The 19,658-nt window shown below is 36.5% G+C and overlaps 2 protein-coding genes across 5 annotated transcripts in view; one reads left to right on the top strand and one right to left on the bottom strand.

The window, feature by feature from the left end:
• HHLA2 (HHLA2 member of B7 family) overlaps window positions 1–6,232 on the bottom strand; it is a 139,343-nt gene extending 133,111 nt beyond the window's left edge. For 3 of the 4 annotated variants that reach the window (XM_082697374.1, XM_082697375.1, XM_082697376.1), the window contains exons 1-2: window positions 6,097–6,184; window positions 5,560–5,709 (exon numbers count right to left, since the gene is read on the bottom strand). The gene's annotated coding sequence lies outside the window, so the exon portion shown is untranslated. Of the gene's footprint in view, window positions 1–5,559; window positions 5,710–6,096 lie in introns of all 4 variants that reach the window. The other variant, XM_082697377.1, reaches the window with a different exon arrangement.
• Window positions 6,233–6,415: 183 nt separating this feature from the next.
• IFT57 (intraflagellar transport 57) overlaps window positions 6,416–19,658 on the top strand; it is a 54,109-nt gene continuing 40,866 nt past the window's right edge. The window contains exons 1-5 of the mRNA XM_082697361.1: window positions 6,416–6,765; window positions 9,233–9,395; window positions 10,182–10,300; window positions 13,240–13,330; window positions 17,886–17,954. Of these exons, the coding sequence (XP_082553487.1) occupies window positions 6,554–6,765; window positions 9,233–9,395; window positions 10,182–10,300; window positions 13,240–13,330; window positions 17,886–17,954 (654 nt within the window). The 5' untranslated portion in view covers window positions 6,416–6,553. The remainder of the gene's footprint in view (window positions 6,766–9,232; window positions 9,396–10,181; window positions 10,301–13,239; window positions 13,331–17,885; window positions 17,955–19,658) is intronic.

Raw genomic sequence — 19,658 nt, 5'->3', positions numbered from 1 at the left:
CATGTTCCACATAAAGAAATTCTGAAGTGCTGCATTTTAATGTCGACTCTTGTAGTAAAAGCTGCTGATGCCGACCCAGGTCATTTTTTTTAACAGGCTGATATTCCCATCCCCCAGTGGCTATAAATATTGGCCATTCAGTATTCACAGTTGTATCCTTCCCCACAAGATTATCCTTAGCCAATAGAAGCTCTTCACCCAGAGATGTCTGGGAAAACTCAGCCAGTGACCCAGTAAGACAGGGATACAAAGGCCAATTTTCTTGCCTTAAAGTGGGTTATCCTTGTGTCATTCATGCTCTAGAGAACATCTCATTGTACCTGTTACAAAATTCTGTTGAATATCTTTTATAATATCTAAGTATCATTTTTCCACTATTATAATTGTCACTCACCTCAGTTTAGGACCATCTCTCACCTGACTATTCAAATTGCCTTCTGAATCAATATTCACCTTCCTATAGTGTCCCCTCTACAATATTGCTGGAATACTCCAAGATATAAATCTAAGCTTTGCTCTCTCTCCTTCAACACATATACCCCTACTTATACCCTTCATTAATTATCTCCATCACTTACACAGAGGCAATAAACTGAACTCAATTCACACATGTACTATGTTTCCCTCCCAAGCCAAAGAAACCATGAAACAAAGCAAAGCCTCAAAATATGTATAACTGTATCAGATTTATCTACCTTGAGAACCAAACTTAGCTAAAGCAGTTAACTATAATCTTAATGGATTTAGAAGACTTCCATTAGTAGAGAAGAACTAGAAAATGAAGTAAACCCAGGACAATGGGTTACAAAACCACTTCCCTTTCTAAGTTACAGAGTCTATTCTAGTAACTTAGGACTTAATGTGTGCCACCAGTATTTTGGACAAGAAGCTCTTCTACCTCTGGCCCAAGAATCTCTTGGTCCATTGCATGGGAAATTTCACAGATTCTGGTTGGGATGATGTTTGGTTCCCAGGTGGGTGAGTATATTTTAACCCTGGAAAACTGCAAAACTAAATATACTGAGGATGAAAGTCAAACCCACAACAGTAATAATTATGCTAAAGAATAATTTGTACATATTTGATACTTAAGTATCTAATGTTTGAAAATCTGGCCCGTTAGAGAAACAGACTGATTTGTGATCCCAGTTTATAATATGCAACTGTGTAACTGATTTAGATTTGGTTTTACATTCAAATCTGTTTACAAAAAGTATTGGAATATTCAACAGAATATATTTCCCTCTCCTCCCACCATTTTTTCTGGAACCTTAAATTCAGGATATTTTATGGCATCTGGAATGGTTTGTCAGAGAATGTTAAAACAAATATGGTAAGTGTATGAGCAGTTTAAAAATCTCTATAGAAATTTAAGCTGTAAATTCTATCCCCCCTTCCTTGACTATAACAAACTTCCTACATTTACAAGTTGAGTAAGATTGAAAATCAAAATAAAATTTAAGAACGAGGTTTCTCAATTTTGAACTTTGATGTATTAATATCTTCAACAATTAAAGTAGCCCTGAAATAATATTTTGCATGTAGAGAGGTCTCCTCAAGAGAACCTCACACTGACATACAAATCCAGATCTAGATCCTTGCAACATAATACATGACAAAATTGGGTCAAATTCCTAAATGACAAAAATGTCCCCTCCTTGAGATGATACATGAGTTCTCTAGTTCACCACAGTCTTCCCCACTGCTCCCCACCCCACCCCACCCCCACATTGCTTACATTCCTGGTCCTTATAAAGGCATTTCCTGTTTCAACCCAAGCATCTAGAGAAGTGGTTCTCAACCAGGCCCAGTTGGCAAAGTCTGGAGACTTTTTTTTTTTTTTTTTTAAGATTTATTTATTTAGTTGAGAGAGAGAGAGAGAGAAAGAGAGCACACAAGGGGGGAGAGGGGAGGAGCAGAAGGAAAGGAGGAGAAAGAATCCTCAGGCACACTCCCCACTGAGCATGGAGCCCAATATGGGGCTGGTTCCCAGGACCCTGGGATCAAGACCTGAGCCAAAACCAAGAATCAGGTACTCAACCAACTGAGCCACTGAGGCATCCTTGGAGACATTTTTGCTACAACTATGCTGTGAAACATCCTACAATGTATAGAACAGTATGCAGCAACAAAGAATTATCCAGCCTAAAATGCCAATAGTATTAAAGGCCAAGAAATCCTGACCCAGAAGAAAATATCTAAAATCCTCCAACATGGTCCAGAGGCTTTGGGATGACCTCTGTATATTCCAGAGACTAATCCATTGACATTATATGGGTCACTTGTATCTTTTATTTTTTTTTAATTTTTTTTTTTTTTTTTTTTGACAGACAGAGATCATAAGTAGGCAGAGAGGCAGGCAGAGAGAGGAGGAAGCAGGCTTCCTGCTAAGCAGAGAGCCCGATGTGGGGCTCGATCCCAGGACCCTGGGATCATGACCTGAGCTGAAAGCAGAGGCTTTAACCCACTGAGCCACCCAGGCGCCCCTGGGTCACTTGTATCTTTTTCCTCATTGTTTATATAGTTCTTTATTTAAATCTAAGTTCTTAAATTTTAATGAGTTTCTCTTTCCTTTAAAATTTGTTTTTTAATTCCTTCAAGAAATCCTTCCCTATTGAGGTTAAAGATACTCTTTTGTTCTTTTCTAAATATCCTATAAGTATTCCACATTTATACCTTCAATCCAACTGGAATTTATGTGTTGGAATTCAGAGATATAATTTTGTTTCCATATGCATAACCCATAATTCTAACAGCATTTACTGAGTAGTTCATCTTTCTCCACTAATCGGTAACACCAGTTTTGCCATATACTGAATTTCCAGATTTTCTATTTTCTATTTATTCCTGTGATATCATTAGTTTAAGTTATACCTTGATGATGAAACCACTATCTGATTATCATGATTCCCTCCCCAGTCTTCCTTAAATTTACTTTCATCGGGGCTTCTGGGTGGCTCAGTCGTTAAGCATCTGTCTTCGGCTCGGGTCATGATCTCAGGGTCCTGGGACTGAGTCCAGCATGGGGCTCCTTGCTCAGCTGGAAGCCTGCTTCTCCCACTCCCCCTGTTTGTATTCCGTCTCTCGCTGTTTACCTCTTATCAAATAAATAAATAAAATCTTAAAAATAAAATAAATATACATTTATGTATGATTTTCAGTATCAGCCTTCTTGTAATTTTATTCAAAAGTGTATTGAGTTTAAAGATTGGGCAAAGATAATTAATTTTTCTCATTCATGAATATCATACCCCTATCTAGATTGTTCTATGATTTTCAGAAAAGTTTAACAATTTCTCCATAATGATAATGATACATTTATTCCTGTGTGCTGTATATGGTTTATTTTTGAGGTTTTTGTTCTTCTAGTAACCTTTCTTCAGTTTGGATTTAGTAACCTTTCTTTAGTAGTAACAAGACTTTTAATAATAGTAAATACTAATAAACACTTTTATTATTAGTAACTAGTAATCTAGTAACCTTTCTTCAGTCAGGCAAACTTGCTGAGCTGTCTTACTACCTTGTCTATAGATTCCCTTGGAATTTTTTACTTAATCATATCACCTGCAACAGTTTCTTCTTCTGCAATACTTAAATAATTTTTATCCAGTGTTCTAGTTCTGATCTCTGGTACAGTTTAGAAAAGTGAGTGTCTTCATCTTGGTCTTAACTTTAAAAGATATCACCTCTAATGCTTCACGTTTAAACGTGACCTTTTTATTTTTTGGATTTTTGGCCTACACTTTCTATTAAACTAAGAAAGTTTTATTCAATTAGTGATTTTCTAAGTTTTTAACATCTCAAAGTCATTTATAATGCAAAGCAGGTTTGCTCTTTAAGTATGCCCACCCAGTCTTGAAGGACTTGTTCTTATATCTGGAGATGTAGCTGGAAAGTCTTCCTCCACCTTCGAACCTGCCTCCTTTTTACTGCCAGCCTTGCTCAGCATCTTTCAGGAAATCCATTTACTTTAAATCTCCCTTGATCAGAGCACCGTTCAGTTTCCAGAGATTAGCCCATTCAGTCACAAAAAGATCTTAAGGGCCTTAAAAATTACCTCCAATCATCTCACAGTTTGTAAGAGATAAAAGTCCCTGTCAGAAGCCTGGCTATTAATTGTGGTCAACACATAGAGTCAGAGATAAATCTCCCAAGATTCCTGCAAGGAGGAATGCACATGCCTCAACACTCTTTTCTCTTCAAGTCCTTGTCTAACTCCTTGGTCAACATAGGAACTAGTCCAGCAAAACTATGAACAAAAATGTACCCCCAGCTTCCAAGTGGCTGAAAGAGCTGGAAGAGGGTTTCAGTGTGCATTCTCACATGTGAGAAGGAAATCCTTCCAGCAGGGAAAGAGAAGTGTTTTCAACTATGATGGGAAACAAAGATTCAGCAAACCTCATCCCCAGGCCTTAGAAAAATGAAATGACATTTCAGTATTGTTTCCCATGTTTTTTTCTATGGGAAAACACAAAATGTTGAACAGTTGGCTTTTCCTTTCTTTTATTCTTTCTGTGTCACAGTTACCGTGGCACACTTTATATTTTAGTCTTTTTCCTCCTTCACAACAATGAAGGGGAGAAACAATTCCTCATACTGCTTTCAAGCCAGGATGCATCAGTATTGTGCTGGGGAAGAAAATGGCTAGGTTCTGGGACAGGTGGGGCTTTTTTTCCCCCACCAGTCAAAATACATATTTTGTTGGAGGGTTTCTCAGCCAAAATACAACGTTTGGCTATTTCATCTTCAGTGCTATATATAACTTTCTGAAAATGTCAGAACATCTTATGCAGGTAGAATGACTTGAGCGAACATCTCCCTGGAACCAATTTACCTGTAAAGTCTGAAACCTTTTTGAGTATCATTTAAACAGCCAACGGTTGCTTGTTGACTAACCAAGCATCACAAAGTATGCCTCTGAGCTTTCACTTTTCTTTTCCAATTGTAAAAAGCTATATATCTATCTTGTACTCTGAAAGTTAAACAGACTTACTACAATATCCCTCACCCCCAAATGTGGTGGCTGGGGTGGGGAATGTATGGGTGAGAAACACTCTTCTGAGGAAGTAAAGAAAAAGGCCAAATCTGCGGTAGGGTAAAGTCAAAGCCAATTTTCCAACCTATCTTTATTAAAAGCAGCTGGCTAATGACTTACAGTAGGAAAGTAACATTATTTATTTAAAAAGCAACTCTCGGTGGCCCTTCCCTTTGGTTATCTTCTAAATTATTTTATGTATTTCCTTTCTCTGGTAAATGTTAGAAGATATTTGTCTTTCTGATTTTTCGCTTTAATAACTTTACTAGTATCAGAAAGAAGTTAGACAGATAGTAAATTGAAAAGTGCTCCTCCACCCATTTTCTAACAAAAACAAAAATATATTAGATAAATTTCAAAACTTCAGTTATGTCAAAAAAAAAAAAAAAGTAACTCTTCTGTCCTCTAGTAGCAGGTATAACATCAGAGATCTCCCAAAAATCACATCATACACACAAATACATTTCCAGTCTCTTCCCACACATTCTCTTCTTCCATGAAACCTCCACACATCTACCACTTACCTCATATTTTATGCTGCATTTTGGAAAACTGTTTGACACACAAACATGTTTTGAGGACTGCAAAGCTGTGGTCAGTTATGTCACCTTTCTTGTTTTCCTAATAGCTGCAGAGTACAGTAGTACCTCTCTTTAGCCACACTTAGAGCTGTCCTGCAGAGAAATTCAAGATAATCCCCTTTATTTTGTGGATTTTAACAAGGAACCCCCAAATTCTACGCAACATGTAATGGGCTGGAAACCAGCAGGATGTGAATTTAGAATTGTTTCAGAGGTAGAACAAATCCTTCCCAGTACCTCCTTTTTGCTCATCCTCTTTTCTTCTTTTCCCCACCCCTCCCTTGTTCCAGCGCCAGAATAACAGGGGAGAATCATAATACTTCAAGGTTTATCATATTCCGTTAAGTACAGCAAAAACAGAAACCTGTTGTTGGAAAGTTCCTGACCCAAAGGGAAACCTACGATAGCCACTACTTTTGCAACCGTGAAAACTTTCAATTTTGAGACTAGTGAAAACACAGCAGTGGGAGTCTTCCTTACCCCTTACATTTTTCAGCGCTACCTGCAAACTCGGACACCAGCTCAGAAGCGGCGGGTAACCACCAGGCCGAGCCCGCCCCAAACCAGCTAACAACCCCCGGGCGCGCGCCACAGACACGCCTTCCGCCCCTCCTCTGCCTGGAGGCGCGGCCCTACTTGGAGGAGGAGCGCCACGCCCCCACGAGGGGGTGGGGCTACTTCCCTGCCACCTCCTCCCCAGGGGCGGGGGAAGGGTGAGGGCCCCGCGTGACGTCGTTCAGAAAGCCCGCCCTGGTTGGAGGGAATTTAGAAGAAACGTGGGCGGGAAGGGGGCGGAGTCTAGTTTCCCTGGTGACGGGTTGCCCGGCGGTCGCCTGGTAACCGGTCGCGGCGGTCCTGGCTGCGGCAGCTCAGGCGGCGAAGGCCGCCGAGGACTGTGGGCCGGAGCCCACGCCGGGCGCTTTCTGCCTGTTTTGTGATGGCGGCCGCCGCGGCAGTGGTCACGCCGTCAGGTCTGGAAGATGGAGTGTCTCGGTCCCGCGGCGAAGGGGCAGGGGAGGTGGTCGTGGAGCGGGGGCCCGGCGCGGCCTACCACATGTTCGTGGTGATGGAGGACCTGGTGGAGAAGCTGAAGCTGCTCCACTACGAGGAGGAACTCCTCCGGAAGAACAACCTGAAGCCCCCGTCCAGGTGGGTGCCCTCGTCCTCCAGCGCCTGGGTGCCGGCCGGACCCCGGGGAGATGCCTCCTCCGGCCTCCTGGGGAACCTTGAACGCGAGTTAGCGCTTGCCTCCATCTTCGTAGCCAGGAAAGGGCACTGCACCCCGAACTTGGCGACAGAGGCCTCGGAGCTCACCGAGTGTAGCTTTGGTATTTTTTTAGAGTCAAGTTTCAGAATCGCTGAAAGAACCGGAAGACGGCTTGGCTTTCTTAGTCTTTAAAGCACACACACCCCTCCACAAAACACAAACTGTTTTTTTCTGATTATAAAAGTTATGAAAGTACCTGTTATAGAGGACTCCGAGAAACACAAGAAAGTGCGTAGAAAATACTGATATGACCCATAATCTCATCCCCAAAGATGAATACTGTTACCATTTTAGCTCCCTTTCTAGTTTTTGTTTTCCTTTGCGATAATCTGTCCCTACAACTGGTAACTGTGGGTACCTAGGACCTTGCTTGACTTTATATGAAGTTAGTAAACTTGTTGACGAATTGCTCTGGTTTAAAAGACTTCTACCTTTGTGATAACAGTACTTTCAGAAGCTAAGAAGTGGAAAAGACAAATAAAATGACAACTGAAAGAACCGTGTCTATCTTACACCCTAAAGGTCTTTCCTTGTTCTGGTGGGGAAAAGTCCATCGTTCCCTGAAGTCAGTGCCATTAGTTGTCGAGGGTTATGCACAGCTAGCACTTTTTCTCACAATCAGTGTAGCTTAGTGACAGATAACATTGTTTATTGTGTAAAATGCAACTTAGATTAAAAATCTGTAATACTTTCTTTTAATGGCTGTACCTTGGTTTAAATAAATTCCCTCGACAGTTTTGATTTCATTCCTTGCTCTCTTCCAATAACTTGCATTTTAGGATATGTAGGCTCTATGTAAACTGCCCAGACTGCTAAGTCAGTCCAGAGTAGGAGAAAATAGTTAGAGGAAAAGGTAGTGTTGCTTGATCTGTGATAGGAATTTTGGGGTTGAGAGTTATTACTTCAATGAATCAATCAGGATAATATAAACAACCAACATTTTCTATAATAAAAATGCATTTTTGTTCCCAATTGTGTTTTCAAACTAAAAGAAAATGTGCCTAAAGTTTCTACTGGTATAACCTCTGTGCTATATATAATCCAGGATATTTTAAATCATGGATTTGTGTGGCAAATTTAATGGTTCCCAGACTGTGGTTGTCAGATGAGCAGTGCATGGCTTGGGAATTTATTATAAATGCAAGGCCATAGTCCCTTTCCAGGTATACTGCATTAGAAATTCTAGGGGTGGAGCCTAGAAGTCTATTTAACAAGCCTTTCTGGTGATTCTGATGCATGCTCAAGTTTGAGAACCACTGCCCGCCCTGTGCCTGGAGGATCTCTCAGTATTCAGTCCTCTGTTCTGGAGTTGGTAACAGCCTGGGAAAAAAAGATGAGTTTTCAGCAGTGGTTACTTTGAAAGCATTGTGCACATATGCCTGGAAGGACTTCCTGACCTTTTTCTTCCCAGCTACCTGTTATCTTTTAGAACATTTGCACTACCCTGCAGGAAAAAGTTTGGGAAACATGAAAGAGTAGACTGCTGATTTTTATGAAAAATAGTTATAATAGCCATAAATAAAATTATAAGCAGCACAAAAAATTAATAATTGCACATAAAACAAAATCAGATCTTTGATCAAACCGACTTGAGTATTGGCAAGTTTTATTCTTAACCTATTTAAGTATAAATCGTACATTGATCTTTGTAGGACTATTTGCCTACTGGCTAGGGGATTGAGCAAAAGTCAACAAATGTTTGTTAGGCTGTGGATGGGATACTCAGTGGTTCTTAATCCTGGTACCTTAAAACCATCTAGGTAGCTTTTGAAACATACTTGTACTAGGGCTTTATCCCCAGAAGTTCTGATTTAATTTGTAAGGGAAGGAGCAATGTTTTGTCCAGCGAGCTTCTCGGGTACTTCAGATATGCAGCCAAGGTGAGAACAACTGTTTAACATACCTAATGTGTTAGGAACAGTATGTAAAGATACCAGTGACATAGTAATTAATCATTAGAGTCTTTTTTTTTCAAAGTCTGAAATTCTCTTAATTCCCAGTTTTCATTTTCAAGAGGTACTCTTATTCATTATTCCTGACATATAGATAATACTGGCAAAAGTTGTACATGATCGATCAGTTTTTTAACATGCCCTGCATTTACTGGGTGTAAGATCTTTGATCTAATATTTTGCGTATAGTAGTAATTGCTCTAGTTCTATTGATTAAAAACTTGAATATGAGTGTTGTGGATTACCAGAAACTTCAGAGTGAATTATAAATGTCTTTTGATTTTAAAGCCATTAAAAAAAAAAAGTTCTTTAGCAATTTTGGACTTAGTCCATTTAGTTGCTATAGACTTGTTTGCAATATGTCATATTCCATCCTCCCCACCTTGTTTTGAAACAGACACTATTTTGCACTGCCTACCAACCCTGGTGAACAGTTCTACATGTTTTGCACTCTTGCTGCTTGGCTGATTAACAAAGCAGGACGCCCCTTTGAGCAACCTCAAGAATATGATGACCCTAATGCAACTATATCTAACATATTATCTGAGCTTCGATCATTTGTAAGTGTAAACAACCCTCTTCTTTCAGAATGTTGTCAAGTTATGAATTTTAATTTTGGTTATTCGGTGTAGATGCTACCCTTTTAGATTAATTTTCTGTGAATAACTGTGTCTATTCACACACATACATATATAAAATTATATCTGGATTTTTCAGATAAAACCTCAGAATGCTTGGTATTAAAATATTAATGCTACTTCTAAAAATGTTCAATGTACTCTTTATAGCTGAAAGTAATATTTTTTCTTAATCTCGTTATGTCTCAGAAGTATATTATTTGGATACTTAGTTTTCCTTCTAAAAAATGCTAGTAGGAAGTTGAAACACTGTATTTTGAAAGGGAGCTTTGATTTAATAGACCATGATAGCAGTTGTACTTTTCATTTCTGACTTTTCCTGAGGGACAAGCAGTAAAAATTTTTGGCACACGTTATTAACTTTTGACAAGTGATTCACTCTGTCCTTCCTATGGTTGTTTAACAGTAGGATACCAAGGCAGTAGTGGTCTTTTTTCACCCTAACAGGATCAATTACTTGTTCTGTCATGAGGTTATTGCCTTTCAATTTGATACCTTTGACAATAAAATGTCTTCATTTTCCTGTACTTTTTATGTATCAGTAGACTGAAAAGATGGATTTCTAAGAAGCAATATAATTACAGTTATTTTAAATCCTATTTGAAAAGTAGAGAAGTGATACATTTATTCAGTAGTACTTTGCGTAAAATATTTTGACATTTGAAATATAAATAGCAAGTAATACCCTGTTTATCTTTTGTATTTCAGGGCAGAACTGCAGATTTTCCTCCCTCAAAATTAAAGTCAGGTTATGGAGAACATGTATGCTATGTTCTTGACTGTTTAGCAGAAGAAGCATTAAAATATATTGGTTTCACCTGGAAAAGGTAAACATTACCTAACCTGACAATAGTACTTTTATGTGGATAGCTTTTTCCCCCATGGGTTCAGAGCTATTTAATTGAACTGACAAGAAGCATTTCCTCTTGACTATTCTAAACTGAAAATGCCACAGGTGATTAGAAATGTCTGCATAAACAAAATTGGAATAACCAGTATATTCACAACCAGTTCTGATTTTATCATGCCCCTTCCCAATTCAAATATATAATTATTAAAGGTTTAACTGAATATCTTCGTCAATGTAGGAAATTTTTTCAAAGTCTACTTATACACACAAAGATAGTTATACATGGGGGTAATTGATAGTTGCAGATTTAAGGAAAAAATGGAAATTAATATACTTTAAATGGGATTTTTCTCTTTTGCTTATAGATACTGGGTAAGAATAATAGCCACCTGAAGAAGCCACTCTCTTAGGCACTGTACATTGCTTCTTTGTCTGACCTGAGAGTGATCTGTTTATAATTCCGTGCTTGTATTTATCTTATGGTATTGAAATCGTTTTTTACAGGTTTGGCTTTCTTGCAAGAAACTATGAACTCTTCATATGTACTGTATGGCAGTTAGCATAGCACTTTATATATCATAGATGCTCAATAAATGTTAATCACATGGATAAGAGAATAAAATATTCATAAACTATCCATTTATGTAAGATATAGTTAGGAAATACATAATTTTGGTTCTTTCAAGATTGGACTTATTGACTGGTTAGAGATTGTGGAAAGAATTATTTAGGCAAAACCTGAGCAAGCAGTACTTTGGGATGAGAAAAAATTTCTTTGGAAAGGTGTATATATTGTTCCCTGTTAATATCTTAATGTATATTCAATTACATTCTCATGTAAATAATCTATTCTCTTATTAATAAGTACCTTAAAAAAATGTACTTGACTTAGGTCATCATCAACTTGAACCATATGAAATTGCTGATATTCACCTGTGATTGAACTAAAAAGTGGCAATTTCATATGCTTCAGCCTAAATATTACCAGTTAGTGCAATATAAGGAATAACTATATGGATTCACATTACTTCCTTATTAGACTCCAAGAAAAGTTATGAGATGTGCTACTCCATTTTGGCATTTTTAGATGTTATTAAATTTACCACCCAATGTGTTCTAAATTCACCTGAAGTGATTAATATCTCAACCAATAATCAGTTTTGTACTTCCTTTGTTTCTAGGCATATCTAATTCTTGACCATGTATTGTGATTTGAATAATTTATAAGGACTGTTAAAATACATGGGGAAGAATAAGAGGGAAAATACTGAAAGTAGGCATCAGATAGTATGTCAGCTATGTAATATATAAATTACATAGAAGTTATATATTTATAGATTATTATTTTATATATTAAATATGTCAAAGCAAATCCTAGAAGAACATTGCTTTTGAGGTAGTCTCTAATTCTAATTAATGAAATAGAGAACTTATTCCTTAAGAAGATTGATTTGGTTCTTAGTACTTTATGTTGATTTTTATATTTTATTAATATGTCTGAGGTATGGATTTTTAAATGAGTTTCCAGAAATAAACCTAAATATTTTCAGTTATTTTTAATCTGGGAAATATATGTCGTTAATCTTGTTGGAGAAATGGTTGTTCAATACTTAGTGTTAGGACCACTGATTAGATTTAGAAGAAAGCTGGAACACTTCTTATTCCATCAAAATAAATTTCAAATTGGTCAACGATGTAAATGTGAAAAATGAAACTGTAGGGTACTAAAAGGTCAAAGAGGGGTGGAAGGTGTCATGTGAAGGAAAACCTTGTATATATGATGTTAAAACTGCTAGCATCCATGCAAGGAAAAGTTGCCAAATCTATGTAATAAGAATTATAACAGTCCTGAATAGCCAAGATTTTAAGTGATAAACTAGGAATATTTTTAATACAAGTTAGGCAAAGCATTAATTTTCTTAATATACAAAAGGGCAAAGGCCATAAATAGGCATTTCAATGAAAAAGAAACACCAATAACCAATTAAAACTTGAAAAGGTGTTCACTTACTCTCTTAAAGAAATGCAATTAAAACAAGAGATTTTTCACTTATATGATTGGCAAAGATTAAAGTTTGTTTGCAGTATTTGTGAACATATGGAAATGGAGTCACTGTTGTTGGGGGTGCATATTAGGGTAACATTATGGAAATTGGCTTTTGGAACATATGGAAAAATAATAAAATGTACAAAGTTGTTGACCCAGCTATTATATACATTTATTCTAAATGATGGACATAATGATGAATGTACAGGATGATTTTTTGTTTAGTCAAAAAAAACTAGATGGGGCGCCTGGGTGGCTCAGTGGGTTAAGCCTCTGCCTTTGGCTCAGGTCATGATCTCAGGGTCCTCGGATGGAGCCCCACATCGGGCTCTCTGCTCGGCAGGGAGCCTGCTTCCTCCTCTCTCTCTGCCTACTTGTGATCTCTGTCTGTCAAATAAATAAATAAAATCTTAAAAAAAAAAAAAAAAACTAGAAACCACCTCAATGTTCAGCCAAAGTTTCTAGTTAAATTAGTTATGGTACTATTGTTCAGTAGAATAGTGCAGGTATAGGGGGGAAAAAAGAGAAAAATGTATACGTACTTAAATGTGGTAACTTAGTGAAAAAGAATGTTGGATAACAATATGTATTTTATCATCCCAGTTGTGTATATTTATTCTTTAAATTTGGAGATAAACATTTTTGCTTCTTTACGTAGAGCTAACACAACTAACATTAACTAATGTAACTAAAAATAGAAAGTTTCAAAAGTATACATCAGACATGTAGTAGTGATTATGGAAGGGCGCATAGTAAAAAAGGACAAGATCTGGCATAGAAGGGGTTCTTAAAATTCACATTATACCTTTTTGTCATGCTAAAATGTTTTGTTTTTAACTCTTATCACATACTAAACCTTATTATTTTAGACCAACATACCCAGTGGAAGAATTAGAAGAAGAAACTGTCCCAGAAGATGATGCAGAATTAACATTAAATAAAGTGGATGAAGAATTTGTGGTATGTGTGCTACTGAACTTTTTGTTTCTTTTTACCTTTGAATTCCTTTCCTTTCTCTTAATTCCCCCAAACTTCCATTTTTAGGAATGTATTTCATTTCATTGTTTCTAGAGAAGAAACGCTTTTAAAATAGGGCACCAAGTATCAGTTGTTTAGACCATTAGTTAAATTAATGCTCATGTTTTCTAAAGATTGAAGTCTGAATTATAGCAGAAGTTCTTAAACTAAACAGGAAACTGGACTACTAGTTATATGAGTAAATAGTTTATTAGCAACCATTCGTGATTTGAAATAAACCATAAATAATATAGAATTTACAAAAGAATAGTAGGGTTTAGGATTAATATATTCTACTTTGTAAGAACACTGTTCATTTCTCAGGAACTCCTATATGCTTCTAAAATTAGGATAAGTACTACCCTTTAGGAGATTTTAAAAACACTTTTAAGTACCAACATTTTTTAAGTTGTTTGGCAGCATCTGGGCCTTTACCATTCTTAACATTCTATTCATATTGTGAAACCACATGATCAAGTCTTTATAACAGATTAAACTATTTACATGGTAGGAAAAAAAAGCACTTTCACAGAACCAGAGCTAGATTGACCCTGTTATTTTAGGAAGTATACCTTTGATCTGAAATTAAAATAGTAGGGGGACAAAACCTTTTTTTAAAGTGTATTTTATTGCCATAAATCAATTACATTTTCCAAGTGACTTTTTCAGACATTAGATAATGGGTGCCTGGATGGCTCAGCCTTTTAAGCATCTGTCTTCTGCTCAGGTCATGATCTCAGGGTCCTGGGATCAAGCCCGGCATTGGGCTTCATACTCAGCCGGAAGCCTGCTTCTCTCCCACTGCCATTCCCCCTGCTTGCACTCAAATAAATAAATAAATAAATAAATAAATAAATAAAATCTTCAAAAAGTAAATAAATCATTAGATAATAAGTATATTCTATATTTCAGCTATTTTATTAAGCTATTATATGCTACATTGTTTTCTAACAATTGCTGAAACTATCCATTAAGTAAATTAGACTATTTCCAAATAGTAGAATATTATGTAGCCATAAAAATTGTTTACAAAGAAATGTTAGTGATACAGAGATGATAATTTCTGCTGTATGCATAAACCCAAGTATGTAAAATATACCAAAAAGAAAAAATAATAATATGTTAACATTAGTTATATATGGGTAGAAAGGTTATGGATGATTATTTCTTTTTTTTTTTAAGATTTTATTTATTGAAGAGCGAGTGAGAGAGGACAAGTGGGAGAGGGAGCAATAGACTCCCCACTGAGCAGGGAGCCTGATGCAGGGCTCAATCCCTGGACTCTGCAATTATGACCTGAGATGAAGGCAGACACTCAGCCAACTGAGCCACCCAGGCACCCTGATTATTTCCTTTTCTATGCTTCTTTGTATTGTCAAAGTTTTTAACTTGAATTTTCCCAGCAGTATAAATATTTTAAACCATTAATAGGAAAAAGCTAATTCTGTTATTTATAGAAGGAAAATTAATCAATTTATAAGATATATTTTAAAAGCATGATACATTTTAAAAGTTAAGGTAAGTATATGTTCATTCATTCCACACGTGTTTTGTTGAGCACCTGTTGAGCAAGACCCTGGTGGAAATGCATGTACATAAGCTCTGAGGCAGGAGCAAGCTTAGCTTGATCAAGGAACTGAGAGACCACTGGGGCCAGATTTCCTAAGGATGGTGGGTGTATGCATGTGTGTGGTTTAAGATTCACAGAAAAGATAGACCAGGTCCAGATCATTTTGGCCATTTTAAGGAGTTCCGACTTTATTCTTTGTATAATAGATCTTCCCATTCAGGCTCAGAAAATGTTAAGTTCTTGCATACTCCCATTCGTTGACCTCATTTACTTTACTCAGGTATTTTCCTAATCTTCACTTTTTAATAAGTATTTATTAGTTAATGGTTTATCGATAGAAACCTGGTCCTAGTGCATTGACATTTAGCTTCAGGGACATAACTCAAAACTGCCAGTGAAGGGGAAAAAAGTACAAAAACCTACTAGTCAGAAAGAAGACTCTGTAGGGATGGAAACCACCTTTGCATTTTTTTGTATCTCCATGTTACTAGTGCAAAGTGGGGTGCTCCTTAAATATTTGACTCATCAGCTGTCAGCAAATTGCTATGTAACTTTTAGAAATTATAGCTCATTTTTTTCTAAGCACCTTTAAAGTCCAAAGCAGCATCATTAGGTGTGTAAATTAGAGAAACAAACTAGAAAACAGCCTCTTTGCACATTTCTTCCCAACTGTACAGTAAAGACCTACTATCATTAGACCAAAATGAAGGTCTTCCTTAAAGGGTTGCCTCTGAGGCTGCTGGCTCCCTTATGTCGAGTCTCTTGAATTTTCCCTTTTCTTTCTTTCTTTCCTATTATCATTATGTTGTCTAAGTAGCCCTTCATTACCTCTCCCATCCCTCTTGCTAAGGTGATGAGTGCCAGAAAACGTTTGGATGGTGGGATGTTACATTATTTTGTTGCCAGAGTTTGTGCGGTGGCTCAAGGTTGGAAAAAAATTATTTCTGACAGAGTGAAGTTCTGCTAAAATCACCTAGAAATTAGAATCCTTTAATTTTAGACTAGTCAAGATAGGACACGCTGATAACTCTTTAAAAAAAGATAAAAGAAGTATTGATCACAAAACAATATTTTCACCTGCTGTATATAATCATGTACTTAGTAACTGGCAGTTAGAGAATTAAGAGGGTACATAGTACTTATGTACTTATATGCAAAGAAATAGTGGGAAATTATTGAGTGTCTTCTATATTACTGAAATCAGAATCCTCTTAGTTTATTTTGAAACTTTTTTCTAAGTCTGTTTATATTTGAATTCCTTTTGAATGCTCTTAGTAATATTTAGTAACATAAATCCTTTTTTTGACTGCCTACTATTAAAGCTTTTTACCTATTAGCATTTAATCCAGTACTAATTCAACAAATATTTATTGATTCCCTATGTAAACAGTACTGATTAGGTTATGATAAAAGCATAATAAACTTGTCTCTTCTTCCATGGGCCTTGAGTCATTGGCAGTTCGGTCATTTACTCTGGTTGTTAAGTAGGTCATCAGCAGTGCAAACACAGAATACACTGAGCTGGATCTCAAAGGTGTGCATCTGCATTTATGGCTAAGATTTAAGATGTAAACAATCACATCAATTTTGTCCACACCTCTGTGCTCCACTGCCCTGCCTCTCTGAAAAAGTAACGTAAAAAAATGTAAACATAAAAAAAGTAAATGTCACTTGAGTGTATTTATACTCTGCATTTATATTGCTTCATATTTCATAAAATCTTTCCAATTCCCCCAAAGATTAGCGTAGTTCTCATAGCTTACCTTAGTGTCCCCACCCCCGAGTTTCGGAGTAGATCTGGGATAGAACCTTAGAATCTGCATCCTAACAGGCTCCTGGGTCTTGCTGGTGCTGATGCTGATGCTGCAGGTCTCAGAACCACTCTTACATTTGAATGAGTTCTTGAAGATAAAGATCATCTTTGAAATCTCCCACTGCAGCTTTGTATAACTGTATGTGTGGAAATGTCTGCCAAATAACACACACTTACTGTTTTGTTTTGTTTTTCCTTTGAGGACCAGTTCCATTCACTGTCTTACCATGTCCTTAAGTCCTTACTAGATTGGATTCACCCACCTAAAGACCTTTGAAGAGAAAGGGGAGCTTTTTTTTCTTTCTTTGTTCTATATGCTTTAGAACCTCCCCAGACTCCATTTTTGTATTTTGGGAAAGGGATTGCCTCTCCAAGGGTCACTTCTGACCCTGCCCCCCATATCAGTTGGCCCAGGGATCAGGACCAGCTTAGAATATACCTGAACTATCCTTTTAAGTAGTTAATACAAGGTTAGAGTTGAGGGGCCATGGGCCAGACAGTACTAATGACTAATCTTATTTATTTATTAAACTTGAGCATGTAAGAGATGAGATGTCAAAATTATGCATTAATGGGACTGGTCCTGGGAGCAGGTGAAGATATTCTGTGTCTGTCAACCTCATTTTTGTCCATTTTAGTCATGTTCTCAAAATTGCCATTCACTTCTTCCATTATCTCTTCTCTTTTAGATATACCACTCTTCAGTGTTTCTTGTTTTATTCTTTTTTAATTATTATTATTATTTTTATTAACATATAATGTATTATTTGCCCCAGAGGTAAAGGTCTGTGAAACATCAGGCTTACACACTTCATAGCACTCATCATAACACTCTTGTTTTATTCTTCTTTATCCCTCGTTTTACAGCAGCAGCCCTACCTTCTGTTTTTTTTTTCCTTTTTCAGTGACTATAAAAAGGCCCTATTTTAAAAGGTACCATCAAAACCTCAAAAAACAGATGAGCTGCTAATAACATTATGCCCTACTTTATGCACACCACTAGGCTTTTAAATACCCTTTCCTGCGTTAGTCTTTGTGTTGAACTTAGTGTACTATGCATGTAAAAACTGGAAATACATTCTTTTTACAATTATTTACTTTTTTTTTTTCCTAAGGAAGAGGAGACAGACAATGAAGAAAACTTTATTGATCTCAATGTCTTAAAGGCCCAGACGTATCGTTTGGTAAGTAACATGGGATACACACAGGACCAACAAGCAAACAATACACTTGTTCTGCTGGAAATTAAAACAAGTAGAAACTATGTTTGCCATTGTTTTGTGTGTCATGTGAAAAGTAGCTCTTAAAAAATTCTTTTCCTATATATAAAATGTTATAATTGTAACAAATACAAAACTCCAGAGGGGCAAGTGGGGCAGCCTCCTGTCTACACCATGAAAAACCAACACAGTGCTACTCACATAAGCTGAATATAATTTGTCATTTTTTATTATAGAAAGACATTATTTGATTTCAAGTTATTTTCCATTATAAGTGGCTAGTTTTGAATGGTCTTGATTATATGAAAATATTTAATAGATAATTATTTGAAATAAAGTAGATTATTTTAAGACTGGTGTATGGATAGGAGTCAGACAGTGTTTTAAGTCAATGTTTGCTCTGTTTTAATTAGGAAATAAATCTGGTCTATAAATGAGAATCACTCAATGAGATATTTGAAAAGTATGTATGGAATTTTTGTATTTTCCTATTTGTATATTTCAATAAAGTGATACCTATTGCTTGCTCAAAAAGGTATGTATAGAATATAATAGTCTCATTTGCCCTTTATTTTTCTTGTCTAAATTCTGCAAACAATTTTGGATATAGCTTTGGGTTCATATCATGAAGACTTTGGTGGCCATCTTATCCCAGGATGATCTCTTCATTTATCATTTACTGTTAGTCAGCATTATTTGTTATCATTAATGTTACATTTGTGGTTTTCTGCCCAACTCGCAATGCAATAAAACATAACGAGTAACGCTGTAGCTAACTTGCCTAAATGTGTGAGTTAACTTCAATACATTTAATAGTTACTAGATGTCTGACCTTGGGCAGGTTTCCAAAAATTCTTGTGCGTTATCTTCCCCATCTGTAAAATGAGGATAAAAATGTTTTCTTTTCATAGGGTTTTTAAAGATTAAAAGAGTTACTACATATAAGGCATTTATAATGATGTCTGGCACATAGAAAGTGCTCAGTAAATGTTGGTAAAACCCAGAACCACATCATCCCACATTCCCCTTTTCAAATCTGATCTGTATAAGCTCCTTATAGGATTATAGGAGATAACTATCATTTTTTATATTCTCCATGGTGTAACATAGAAGTTGCCCAATAAATGAATGTATTTTTATTGCTTAATTGAAAATTGAGAGTATAATATAATCTGATACAGGATATCAGAATAATGTGTTAACATTTTAATCCAAACAAATAAACTCCAGTTGCAACAGTACATTTGCAAATCACTCTGTAGTTTTCAAAGTCCAGTTGACCCTTAAACATGGGTTTGAACTGCATAGGTGCACTTTAACATGGACCTTTTTCCAATAAATACAGTACAATACTGGAAATGTATTTTCCTTGTGATTTTTTTCAGTAACATATTCTTTTGTCTTTATTGTAAGAATACAATATATAATACATATAGCATGCAAAATATGTATTAATTAATGAGTAAATCTTCCAGTCAACGGTAGGCTATTAGAAGTTAAGTTTTTGGAGGGCACCTGGGTGGATCAGTCGGTTGGGCATCCGACTCTTGATTTTGGCTCAGGTCATGTTCTCAAGGTCATGAGATCAGGCCCCACATTGGACTCTGTGCTCAGTGGGGAGTCTTTTTGAGATTCTCTTTGTCCTCCTTCCTCTGCCCACCCCCAACT

This window comes from Mustela nivalis (assembly GCF_964662115.1).
Source record: "Mustela nivalis genome assembly, chromosome: 1".
NCBI classification, from domain to species: domain Eukaryota; kingdom Metazoa; phylum Chordata; class Mammalia; order Carnivora; family Mustelidae; genus Mustela; species Mustela nivalis.
This window is presented reverse-complemented; position numbering and strand designations above follow the sequence as displayed.